The following is a 12342-nucleotide window of genomic DNA, read 5'->3' on the forward strand; positions in this document are numbered from 1 at the left end:
CGGGTTGGAATCTTTCCTAGAGATTAACCCTGAAATTAATATACTTGGCCAGGATTTAGACTTATTTTACTTCACACAGTTGATTTGACTTTTTTTTTTAACCAGCTAACACAATACACTTTTACATGACTTGAATTCTATACTGCCAAGGAGAATTGCACATTTCTTCCTGGAACTGCAAATGTTGTGCCTGTTGGACATTTAATTTGAAAAAAGACCATTTTTAGTCTGGGTCTGGAGAAGCCTGGGCCACAGGACTGTCAAGCCTGATCTTGAGAAATTGCTATATTATGTACACCTTTTTTTTTAATGGTTAAACTCCAGATCCAGCGAATGCATTTTTGCTTTTGGCTAAAATCCTGAAGGGTTAAAATCCAAGGAACGTCTTCAAATTCTATGACAATGTCTGATATCATCCATGGACCAGGTGAAGATAAAGCAAACTGATGTTTAACCCAGATCAGAGAGATGCTCCTGGTCAGTTAAAAGGCAGGTCAAGGCATCGTTAACCATTATGAACATTATTTTGAAAGGAGAAGACATAGATCAAAGACATGAATACATACTCTGCTTGGCTACCTCTTGGTCTAACATGTGATACACACTAAGCTCTGCCCTCTAAAATGGGAAAGGGCAAACTCTCTCAAAATCCAAGCCTGACTCCTAGTGACTTCATGGACACAACCAGACAGTTCTCTTGCCATCAAACCAGGTCAAATCCTGGTTAGTTACTCTGAGATGAGCTGAAATCAGCAAGATGGTCTTGTTTAGGTTTGATAGGAATGGGTGGAACTTTGAAGCAGCCCTTGGGTTCAGTTAAGCTTTGATCTAGCCTGACTGAAGCAGACTTTCCTTTGAAGTGCTGGGTTCAGTACTGGTCTTTTCCACAACCAAGGAAAGGACATGTCAGCCTGCTTCAACATTTTGATTCAAGGTGTTGAAGCAGAGCAAGAAGGATTCTGAGTTGAGAGGCCAGGTCGGTTTATTTTATTCTGATGGTCCAGATCACAGTGACACTCTAATAAAACAGTGTTTCTCAACCTTGACAACTTTAAGATGAGTGGACTTCAACTCCCAGAATTCCCCAGGCAGCTGGCTGGGGAATTCTGGGAGTTGAAGTCCACTCATCTTAAAGTTGTCAAGGTTGAGAAACACTGCTCTAAAATGTGCGGGCAACAGTTCTGTACATCTTAAACTCTGCTTCAAAACCAAGACCTGTTTTAAGACAATAGGAAGAGACCCCCTTCCTGCAAAAGTAAATGAAAAGAAAACCTGCAGGCACTTAAGATGGTATACACAATACAACTTTCTAATCTTTAAATTCATAAATTCATAAGTGTAGGAGAGGAACCATTATAGTGGCAAAACATTCAAAGCTTGGTGGCATTTTTTCCGACTAACCATTTTTTTATGAAAAGGCTCAAGCTTTCATAAGGTCCAGCTCACTTAATCAGATGCCCAGAGTGGCTACACTGGTGAAAGGAGAAAGAGAGGGGAAGACAGGTTGGTGACACAGATGCAGGTTAGGTGTGAGACAGATTACATGTGCCCTATCAATTAAGAATTGTAATGTGTTAACAACCCGTTGTGTTGGCTGAGACTTTTGAGATTGCCTGAAACAATTAAAATCTTTAATGAATTGCACTGCTGTTAAAATCAACTTCAACCATTCCTCCCCTCTATAATTCCAGCCTTCCGAAACACACACACACACACACACACAACAAGAGCACGAATAACAACCATGGAGCCTGTGCAGAATAGCTAATTCCACTTGTGGGGATAATAACACTTAAAAGGTTATTATGGCACATTTTATAGTCTCCCTGCATCCTGCCTATATAAAAAATAACAGAATGTTCAGAAAAATGGCCATTTTAAAAAGTCAGATCAAAGTTAGAACACTTCGTGTTTCTGGATCAACATTTTACTGCCTATTGTTGTTCCTAGCACTTGTCCTGCTTAGTTGCAGGATCCTCTTATTTTGCACTGCTGCAAATAAGAACTTGCGCTTTGCTGCAGTTGCACGTAATGAAGCTACCCTGGGGTGTCTGCTGGGAGGGGGGTGTCAAAAGTCTGGCTTGGAGAAAGGAAGGCCTCTCCCTTTTATGGGAAGGGATTACTGCCTCTTGAAAAAAGAAAGGAGGCAGTGATATAAACTGTGAGTAGGCAGTCAAGGGTCCAGTCTCATCACATCACACATTGAGAGCTGTAGGAGGTCAAGATGGCCGCCACAACCATGTGATCGAAGCACTGCCCTTTTTACTGTGCAGACCTACTCAAGAGTGGGCCTTCAATTCCTTTCTCCAAGCCAGGGTTTCTCAACCTTGGCCACTTTAAGATGTGTGGACTACAACTCCCAGAATTCCCCAGCCAGCCATGTCCACACATCTTAAAGTGGCCAAGCTTGAGAAATGCTGATCCAGGTAATGTCCATGTCAATCATTACTTGGACGGTTTGCTGATTGGCCAAAAGTATGTTAAATCAGGAGCAGGATTTTTTTAAAAAAACAAAAGGGACTGTATGTTTTACTTCACCTCTAGGTTTCTGGAAGGGTTAGAAATGAGCTCCCTTATTTAAAATGAGAAATAAATAAAAACAGATCCAGGGATGTGACCATTGTGGTTAAAGTGGCGTGAAACCTGCAGATTGGCTGTGGATAAATGGGAAATGGACTGTGCTCTCCTGATTATGCTTTTATGCTTTTCATAGTTTCTATTGTTTTTAATGTTGTTGTTGGATTTTTTGGTTGTTCTTATGCCTTTGGTTATTTTTGGTACAGTCTTGTTTTTTTGTGTTTTTAACTTAACATTTTTTTTAACTTACACCGCCCAGAGTTGTGTTTGGGAGAGGGTTGGCTACATAAATTGAACAAACAAAATAAATAAATAAAGTGGGGGAGGGTGTCGTCTTCCTTGCAGTCACGCACCAGGTCTCCTATTCGGGTTATGAGTCCAGCTTCCCCAGTTCTGGCGACTTCGACTTTCCATCCTCCGCTCTCTGATGATGGGAGATGCCCGCCTTGGACCAGGCATGCGGGCGACCACTGATGGCCTCATTTAGCCCCCGCACTCTGGAGAGCGCCAGTTGGGGAAGGGCCCGCGGAAGGGCCCCGTCCCGGGACCGAGGCGAGCGCCCGACGGGCCGGCGATTCTCTCTCGCCGCTGCAGGCGACCCATTCGCTGCCGGCCCCTCTTGACGTCAAGCGGCAGTGATTAGAGCCGCGCCAAGGCAACGGGAGCGCGGAAGCCCGAGAGCCGCTGCCGAGAAGAGCCGCCAGGGGCGCTGCGGAGCCCAAACTCCGCGCACAGCTCGCTCAGAGGCTGCTTGCACCATGAGGGTCTCCGACGCGGTCGTCCTACAGCTGGTCCTGCTCCTGGCCCTCTGGGGCTCCTCGGAGGCTGACATGCCAGGTACCGCGTCTCCTTCGCCCGCTCGTGGCTCCGCTCTTTCCATTTCTCGGAGGGCGGTGGGGGTGCTGGGCAGCGACCCGGGCGGAGTCATCCTTGGGTCGCCTTCCAAGGGGACTGCTAAGTCACCTTCGTAGAATCTGCTCCCCGCAAGAGAAAAAAGAAAGTGCTCGCCCCGTGCGAGGAAGGCTCCTTAATCGGGAAAAAGGCGCCGAGCAGAACCGATGTTCCGCCTTTGCGGTTGGGTATTAGTGCATCCAACCTGCCTGCTTTGCGGCAGTGGGACCCGACCCCCCCTGCCCTCCTCGCGGCCAACCCCGGGAAATAGATTGTGGTTATGAGCTTTCAGATCGCGAAGACCCTTCTTGGATTCTTTTTCTTTCAGATATCAGTATGTAAGAGATCACCATAGTCCCCAAACCTCACTGCCTCCAAATTATTTATTAGTTGACTAGAATGAGGGACGAGTGCGGGGGGGGGGGGGGGATGCCAGTGAATGATGGAGTACCTGGGGATGGGTAACAGTTGCTGAAAATAGAAGATGGTGCCCTCCAGGCACCATTTCCTGTGGGATTAACTTAGCAGTGCTGAGATAATCACTGGCAACTTCTTAGTTAATATCTGCACCTCTTCCCCAGCTCATTCTTCATTTTGTTTTCTTTTTCCCCCCTTTTTCCTTCTTGTTTTGAACTTCGTTGGCCATTTTATCCCATAGTATATGATCCTCTTGAAGAGAACACTAAATGCACAGGTGAAATGAGTTCCAGTTTATCTCTAGTCTACAAAAGTTTGTGTCCCGCAAGCCTGCTGGTTTGCAGGGTTCCTCACTTTTGCTATTTGACTAAAGTCAGTATTGGCTACTGCACTGGTTGGTGCTTGTTAAAGACAGGGAATGGCTGGTCATGATCTCATCATGCATTCCTTTTACCAGACATTATCAGGCAAAAGTGTAGGAGAGACTCACACCCTCGCTCCTGGATGGGGAACCAGAGCCTCAGAAGTATAATTGATTGGTTGTGCACATTTAACCCAGCAATGAGAAAATTAAGAGATGAAGTGGTTTGAAAGACGTAGATGGTGATAGAATGCTTGAAAGTGGTGGGGAAGGCATGATGGAAAGTTAGAAAGAATTTTCTTCTTATATAGGGTAAGCACCAAGATTTCATATTTTGGCACTGGGCCAGAAGCAAGGTAATATTTAAGATCTCTCCCCACCCAGTAATTTTGTGACAGTATGGAGGATACTATGGACAAAGACACAGTTCAGGTGGCAACGCCTAGCTAACATTGGCTGATCTCAAAAGAAGCAAGCAAACCTTAGTACTTGAATGATAGAAGACCAGAAAATCCCAGGGTTGTAGTTTAAGCTGGGAAATTAAAGGTAATAGCAAGCCATTTCCATATTATTACTTTAAAAGCTACAAGGATTGCCCACAGTGTTCCCAAAAGTTAAACTTGATTCCCCTTTTACAGGACAAAGGCTGGAATGGGCTTTAATCTCAGGACAGGAATTAGAATTCTTGAGAACCTTTTCACCCCTTCCAATCTATGAAGAAGGCTCCATAATAAGTGTTGTTAAGAATTTAACTTCCTCTCTTCCAGTGTACCAGCTACAAATAGATAGGTTGCTTTGTTTCCGTTCAGCTGCTGTGATATAACCACCATCACCACCACAAAAGCACAATGACCTGGTTTTCACATTGTGCTAAATTTGGGCCTGCTTAAACATGATTTATTGATTATCCCAATAAGTGGCTAGACTTAAAATCCCATAAGGCCATGAGCTTTGGGTTAGAGATTGCAATGATTGGGTTCATACATGGGATTATCATAAAGTGATTTGTTTGATTGTGGCTTAGCATCTTCTATACATTTCTCTACACTCCAATATCCACAAGGTTGGTTGCCCACAAAAGGAAGCTCATTTGATTATATATCTATTAGGATTCTTTTTCTTGGTGCAAGACAACTTTTCTTTCAAAGGCTGCCGTCCTTTGAACATTGCTTCATAATAAGCACACCCTTACTTACACAATGTCTGGCATTTTGCTTTTCCTGTTTGTATCACAGCAAACCTCTAAGAAAGTGTCATCATCGTTTCCATCTAAAAGTGAATTGAGATAATGTTTCACCAGACTTTAGGTGAAGTGATTAAAAAGGAAAAACAAACAAACCCTCTTTCAGGGAACAATTCATTAAAATTCTTTAAAGTTACTGTATACACAATTATTAGAAAACAACTGTTCTCATGATCTCAGTTTTTACAGTATATTTGATTATCATATTTCCACTCAATCCCTGCAAAATAATTTCCAAGGAAATAAACAGATTTAAGCGATTAAAACACACATAAAATTCCGGCTAAGTTATCTGGAGTTATAATCATATAACTCAACCTTCCCCAAAGCCTGGGAGTTTCCAGATAAAAACTGGGAGACTGTGAATTCTAGTCCTGCCTTAGGCACAAAGCCAGCTGAGTGACCTTGGGCCAGTCACTCTCTCTCACCCCTGGGAAGCAGGCAATGGCAAACCACTTCTGAAAAACCTCGCCAAGAAAACTGCAGGGACTTGTCCAGGCAGTTGCCAAGAGTCAACAATGACTCAAAGGCATAAAACAACAACAACAAAACCACACTTACTTGGAAATAAGTACTGTGGGGTTCTTTAGGAGTTATTTTTGAATAGATATATACTATGTGCTTCTCTTGATTTCAGTTGGACATAGACCACATCCAATTATGTAGTGGTAGTGAAGCTACTACATTGTTTGTCTAGCTCCATCCCTACCACTGCGGAATTGGATGTGACAAAGGTTCTGGTGGAAAAAAATAGACAAGTAATTCTATCTAACAGTTATACTTTTTAAACAAGAATGTTTAGCATTGATAGAATTCTTGATCATCTCAAGTTTACATTGCCAATATCTATTAATTACAAGATACATATGGTTAAAGGCATGCTTCAGAATAAAAACAATGCTTAATCTCCTCAGGATCAATGCCAGTTAAAGATATGTAATTTTGACTGAATTATCTCCATAGGCAGCAACTTAATTTAGAATTTGCTGATCAATTATCAAATCCAGGAACACTTTAGTTTGGGAATATGTTAATTAACTATAAGAAAATGCTATGGTGCAATTGAGTTATGGAAAAATATCCATGGGGAACATTTGATAGAAGTTTATAAAACCAGACTTGGGTAAATAGAAGATTTTCTTCTTTGATACCTAATTTGGGATTGTCCAAGAATTATTCTGGGAACAAAGGATGAAATATATCTTTGTATTTTTTTTTTAATGAAATTCATTTGCCCAGAAGGAGGTGATGGCCCCTGCTTTAGGGTTATGCAACAAACTTCTGCAGCATGGATTGCTCTGTTTACTCCAGTGCATTTTTCACTTCCCCTTCATACCCTGGTGTTCAATGTTTACAAGACTGTTGTTGCAGTTTCTTCCTTAAAGAGTTATGATAATTGGCGTAATCAGCAACCTAGAGAATTTCAGCTACTGAAACATGAATGTATGTACGTGAATAACACACAACTTCTCTCTTGCGTGAAGATGGTTTCACAAGATCCCACACGTAGACCAGGACTTTACAGTTGGCACACAATATGGGTTTAAAATTCAGGTTTGCAGATACCTTTCTACTTGCTATAGCTCTAAGAAAACACTGGGTTCAGAATATATTATTTCTAATAGTAGTTGTTGAAAAGTAGGACTGGAGTGGGATCTTACTGCTTCAGATCCTGCTTGTGATTTACCCTGAAGCACTGAAGCCATAAAGTTCCACCTTCTGGCTTGTGCAGGAATCCAGATTAAAATATCCCAGGCAACTATGATTGGATGTTCAAAGCAGGTCTAATCCAGGATTGTGATCCCTCCCCCCTCCCCAAATAGAGGCCAACTAAATGCCTCTGAGAAGCTGGACAGGAATATAGCAACATTCTCTGGTGTTCGGAGGCTTAGTTTTAATTGAACAAACCAAAATTAAACTAAGAAGTATTATGCTAAACGAAACCAAGTTTTCTTTCAGTCATCTTTAGTTTTTTGGGTTTGTTTTTGGAAGGGGAAGAAGGGGGAGAGGAAGAAAGTTTTTTTTTAAGTAAGAGCTGCAGATGTAATAAGATCCTACGTTTAGATACCAAGTTCTTCTAATGACACATTAATTTCAGCAGCTTTAGGAAAGGCTAAAATAATCTTAGGAAAACTACCCACTTTGCTTTGCAAGGGTTTTGTGATAGGCTAAGGTTGCACTTTATGAATTGGTCAAGTATTTGGATTTAAGATGTTATAATCCCTCCAGTGTGAATGATTCCTTAACTTTAAACCCATTACAGGAGAAGAAAAGAATTTACTCCATAGTGTTTAATTAACGGGGTGTAGGCAAAATTCCAGAACTTTTAATGCATACATCTTTATTGGTTAAGACCTTACCTTTCCATTGTATGAGAAGGGGACCCTACCCACTTTACTTGTATAAGTGTAGATATTAGGAATGAAGGATGTATTTGCCAAAGGTTTGGGGCTGGGTTTTGCTGTTTTTTTTCTCTTGCATAAATCTGTAGATATATACTTATCTGAAGAATGAAGATGATAGATAGAAAGATACATACAGATATTCTTGCTTGCATTTTTCCAGATTTGGCTCAGCTGATCGCTGCTGCAGCTATTGCTCCAGAAGCAGGGTTCCCTTGCTGTAGTATTCCTATGTTTGCCCTTCCAGTTCAAAACCAGCCATATATGTATTTCTTTCCCTGAGCTACCCATTTTTTCCCCTTCATCGGTCTACCAGTGCACCACTGAAATGCTAGAACATTTTTCCCCCTCTTTCTTTTCTCTTTTACCCTATCCCAAATAAATTCAGTGATAAATCCATTGCAGGACTTGTCCATTTGGGTGATTTCTTTGCATCTTTAAAATGCTTTAAATCTTTAAATTTTAAATCTTTAAGATGCTTTAAATGGATTCCTGCTTGTACAGGAAGATTGGCCTAAATGGCCCCTTCTAACTCTGATCATTACAAACCACATTGCTAACCACTGGATGGCCTTTTAATATTATGTCTCTAGTATATATCACTGAGATCCAGTTTGGTGTAGTGGTAAAGGCACCAGTCTAGAAACTGAGAGACCATGAGTTCTAGTCCCACCTTAAGCATGAAGCCAGCTGGGTGACCTTGGGCCAGTCACTCTGTCTCAGCCCTAGGAAAGAGGCAGTGGCAAACCACTTTCGAAATCTCGCCAAGAAAACTTCAGAGTCTAGTCCAGGCAGCTGTCAAGAGTCAAGGCTGTCAAGGCAGCTGTCAAGAGTCAACTAGAAAGCTATCTATCTATCTATCTATCTATCTATCTATCTATCTATCTATCTATCTATCTATCTATCTATCTATCTATCTATGTATCTATCTATGTATCTATCTATCTATCTATCTATCTATCTATCTATCTATCTATCTATCTATCTATCTACCTACCTACCTACCTACCTACCTACCTACCTACCTACCGCCAACATAACAACTATTAACAGAACAGAAAGAAATATAAATAAAACTGAAAGTCAAGTTCACTGATTTGCTCATCATTTGTTAGTTTATATTTCCTTTTCGATCCATCTTGAAGGCTTCTTACGCATTTTAGTACTTCCTAGAGTTCTTAAAGAAAGTTGTGTATAAAGTATTTTAAAATGCCCTTGGACTCCTCTATTTATACATGCATTTGTCTCAGTTGTTACATTTCAGTTGTACTTGCAAGTTAAAGATGCTGGTTCAGGACAGAGGGAAGGATATCCAGAATGATTGTCTGAAGAGTTATGCACAAGTGTGGCATGTATAAGAACATTAGAAAAAAGCATGTTGAATCATACCAGGGGCCTCTCTAGTCCAGCATTATTTCCCCCCATCCATCAACCAGAGGCCACTGAAAACCCCACAAGCAGGATAAGATGAAATATTACTCTCTCACAATAAGGAGGCGGACTATGTAGAACCATGTTACTTTGTATATTGAAAATTATCTAGAGCCACCATGAATAGTAGCCATGGTTACTTACCCTCCTGTAACCTATCTTGCAAAGTATGAAACTCACCTGCCCTTTGTGACATGATGAGAATTCCCACCTCTGACCATTTTTTACCACATTCATAGTAGCAAGTCATACTTTCACATTTTTTGTGGGCTGTCTACATTTTTATTTTTGAAATTTGCACTTTTTATCCAGTTCCCCATTGATTTGTTGCTTTCTTCTGGTTTTTAAAAATGTTTGAAAACATCATGGGCCATGATTTCAAGTTTCTTCTTCTAGCCAGTCTCTGTTACTGCTACATACACATGTTAAAATTGCTCTGAAGGATCAAGCTAACACCAATTGTCCAGCAGGTAGCCAAAACAATGCCTTTGGGGTGTTCAGAAGGAAATAATGACATATTTCTTTCCTGCTATTGATCCCCTGTAGCTGGTATTTGGAGGCATGCTGTCCCCAACCAGAGGTAACATTGTGTTTCAAGTATTACACATCTTGGTAGACCTCTCCTTCATGAATTTATCCTGTTAAAGCTATCCAACAGTCAGTGGCCATCACCACATCTTGTGGCAATGAATTCCACAGGCTATTTATTGTACATGCTTTCATATAAAATGACCTTAGGGACCAGTAATTCATTTGAAATGAATGCAACACATTCTTCAGAAGCAGACTTACTGTTAAATATATATATTGATGCATTATGGCACATGAATATTGGCATATCAGGTTAGAGCTAGCATATTCCAACAGTTATGGAGGCTATGTGTCTGTATGCACCACCCACTTCCATTACGGGCTGTGGATGGATTAAATGTTTTTATATATACTTTTTAAAAAATCAAAACGAGGTTAAAACATTCTAAAAATATTCTAAATCATAGAATCCAACATACCAGGAGGCAGAGCCTAATAGTTAACATTCCAAACTATCTACTACAGTCCAAGACATTTTGTTGGTTAAAGCAAAGAATGAAATACTGTTTTTCCCATTGCACCACCTTTGAGGACAACAAACAGATCAGCCTGTAACCCTCAACTCACACCTATCTCCATGCTAAAGCTGCTCCAGTCTGCCTAATAGTAGAGCTTGCCCAACTGTTCTGATTTTGCATGTTATTTTCTTCTGAATGAGAACATCTGAGCATGCTGGAGGCTTCAAAACAAACTTAAACTGATCTGTGGAGACCAGGCCACCAGTTTGCCTTAGAAACAAGCCATGATTCTGTCCAGTGGAGAGCATCAGCTTGATTTAATTTCCTAGTCAGTTATTGACAAAGGCATAATGGATTCTGATGAGACACTCTGTCTTCCTTCCACTTTGGGGCCTAACTGAAATGAGGTCATCTGTCTGGTGTCAGCACAAAATGTTATTTGCAAGCAGCAAGGCAAAGAAGAGAGAAACAGGGACTCTGGCATTACATGATGAAGAGGCTCCAGACAACAGAAGTGAATTATTTCCTCTACTCTATGACTCTACAAGGCACAATCAGTATTTCAGTCTTGTTAGCATGCAGATTGCTTTCTTGCAAAAGGATCACAATGTCTCACAGATCATTTGTTCACTGCTGCTCAGAAGGCAGAAGCCGTGCAAAACAGTTGGGAAGAATATTAAAGATCCCCTCTTAAAATCTTCCAACACTTTGCAAGAAACAGTTCAGAACAAAGTGTAAGAAGAGGAAAGGTTCAAGACTTTTCCAATGTATGTCCTATGTACTGGGTTATATAACAAGGTTAAATATAGGGAAATCTATGTCAATAACTCTTGACATATTTGTGCCACTTTCTGGAAATGTAGAAGTTTCCCAAAACAGCACTTTTATCATAGTCTTGATTAACAAGAGAAAAATATGTACATTCCCACCCACCTAGCCAGTCATCGCACCACCACTCCATTTTCCATACTGTGAGTCATAACTATTAATTATTCACTTTTCACCTTTACAAATAGATTTTAAGGCCCCTGGAACATAACTGTCAAAAAAAAAAAAGTAACTCATAGAAGGAATAGTGGAAGACTTTCAAAATTCATTCCTTTTCATGATGGTAAAAATGTCAAACAATACAGATGGCCAAATAGCTGTCTTGGTTAGGCTCTGTAAAGTTGGGTGGAGAGATTCAATCAGTGATTATGGAAGTACTGTTCTTTGTCCAAGCATCCTTCACCATTGGCCTTCCTAGGGATGCTGCTAGTTGTCATTCTGCAACTACAACTCTTCCAACTGGAGTAAGCTGGGATACATTCAGTAAGGTAGAATACATTGGATTTTGTCACTGAGCTTTTCTTCCAATTCCAAAAGAAGCCCATTTCTTCCAGTCTAGCACTACATCTTTTCCTCCTCTGAATGATTTTTTTCCCAAGGACAGCTCCCCGTGTAGCCAGATAGCACTGCAAAGCTATTCTGCCTTCACCCCTTAATAGAAGTTTCTCGTAAGAAAAACAAAATAAAACAAAAAAGCCAAAAATAAAAAAAAACCCAACCCCACAGTAGAACACAATGAAAAAATGCTTCTGTAATGTTGCCAAGAAAACAGTATAGATGTGACCATGTAGTCACCAAGAATGGAGCTTGTTTTCCTTTAACTCTACATGCTCAATAAGAAGATAGGCTGGAAGCCCTTTAGGTAAGTGTTGTCTTCCTGCATGTAAAGGAACGCTGAGGTAACCTTGATGAAGGATGAGCTGTTAAGGGAAGAAAAATGACAACTCAGTAGTGGGAGAAAACAGAACAAAACAAAATAACCCCACCTTGATTGTGTTTAGTATAAGATGGGGCAGAGGATACCTCTCACAGTCTTTCGCGATTCTATGATTATGGCCTACAACAATAAAGTTGCCTTCCTGGAATCCTTGCACTGTCTGTTTCTGATCTGGCCAACCTCAAAGGGGTGATATTAGAAATTGG

General features: G+C 40.9%; 1 protein-coding gene across 2 annotated transcripts in view; it reads left to right on the forward strand.

The window, feature by feature from the left end:
* The first annotated feature begins 3257 nt into the window (after positions 1–3257).
* EMB (embigin) overlaps positions 3258–12342 on the forward strand; it is a 33420-nt gene continuing 24335 nt past the window's right edge. For both annotated transcript variants that reach the window (XM_007435279.4, XM_007435280.4), the window contains exon 1: positions 3258–3414. In XM_007435279.4, coding sequence (XP_007435341.1) covers positions 3336–3414 — 79 coding nt within the window. In that variant the 5' untranslated portion in view covers positions 3258–3335. The remainder of the gene's footprint in view (positions 3415–12342) is intronic.

Source organism: Python bivittatus, unplaced genomic scaffold (genome assembly GCF_059951505.1).
Source record: "Python bivittatus isolate LINGU-HERP-01145 unplaced genomic scaffold, Pbiv_v1 ctg000570_np1212, whole genome shotgun sequence".
Taxonomy (NCBI): Eukaryota; Metazoa; Chordata; class Lepidosauria; order Squamata; family Pythonidae; genus Python; species Python bivittatus.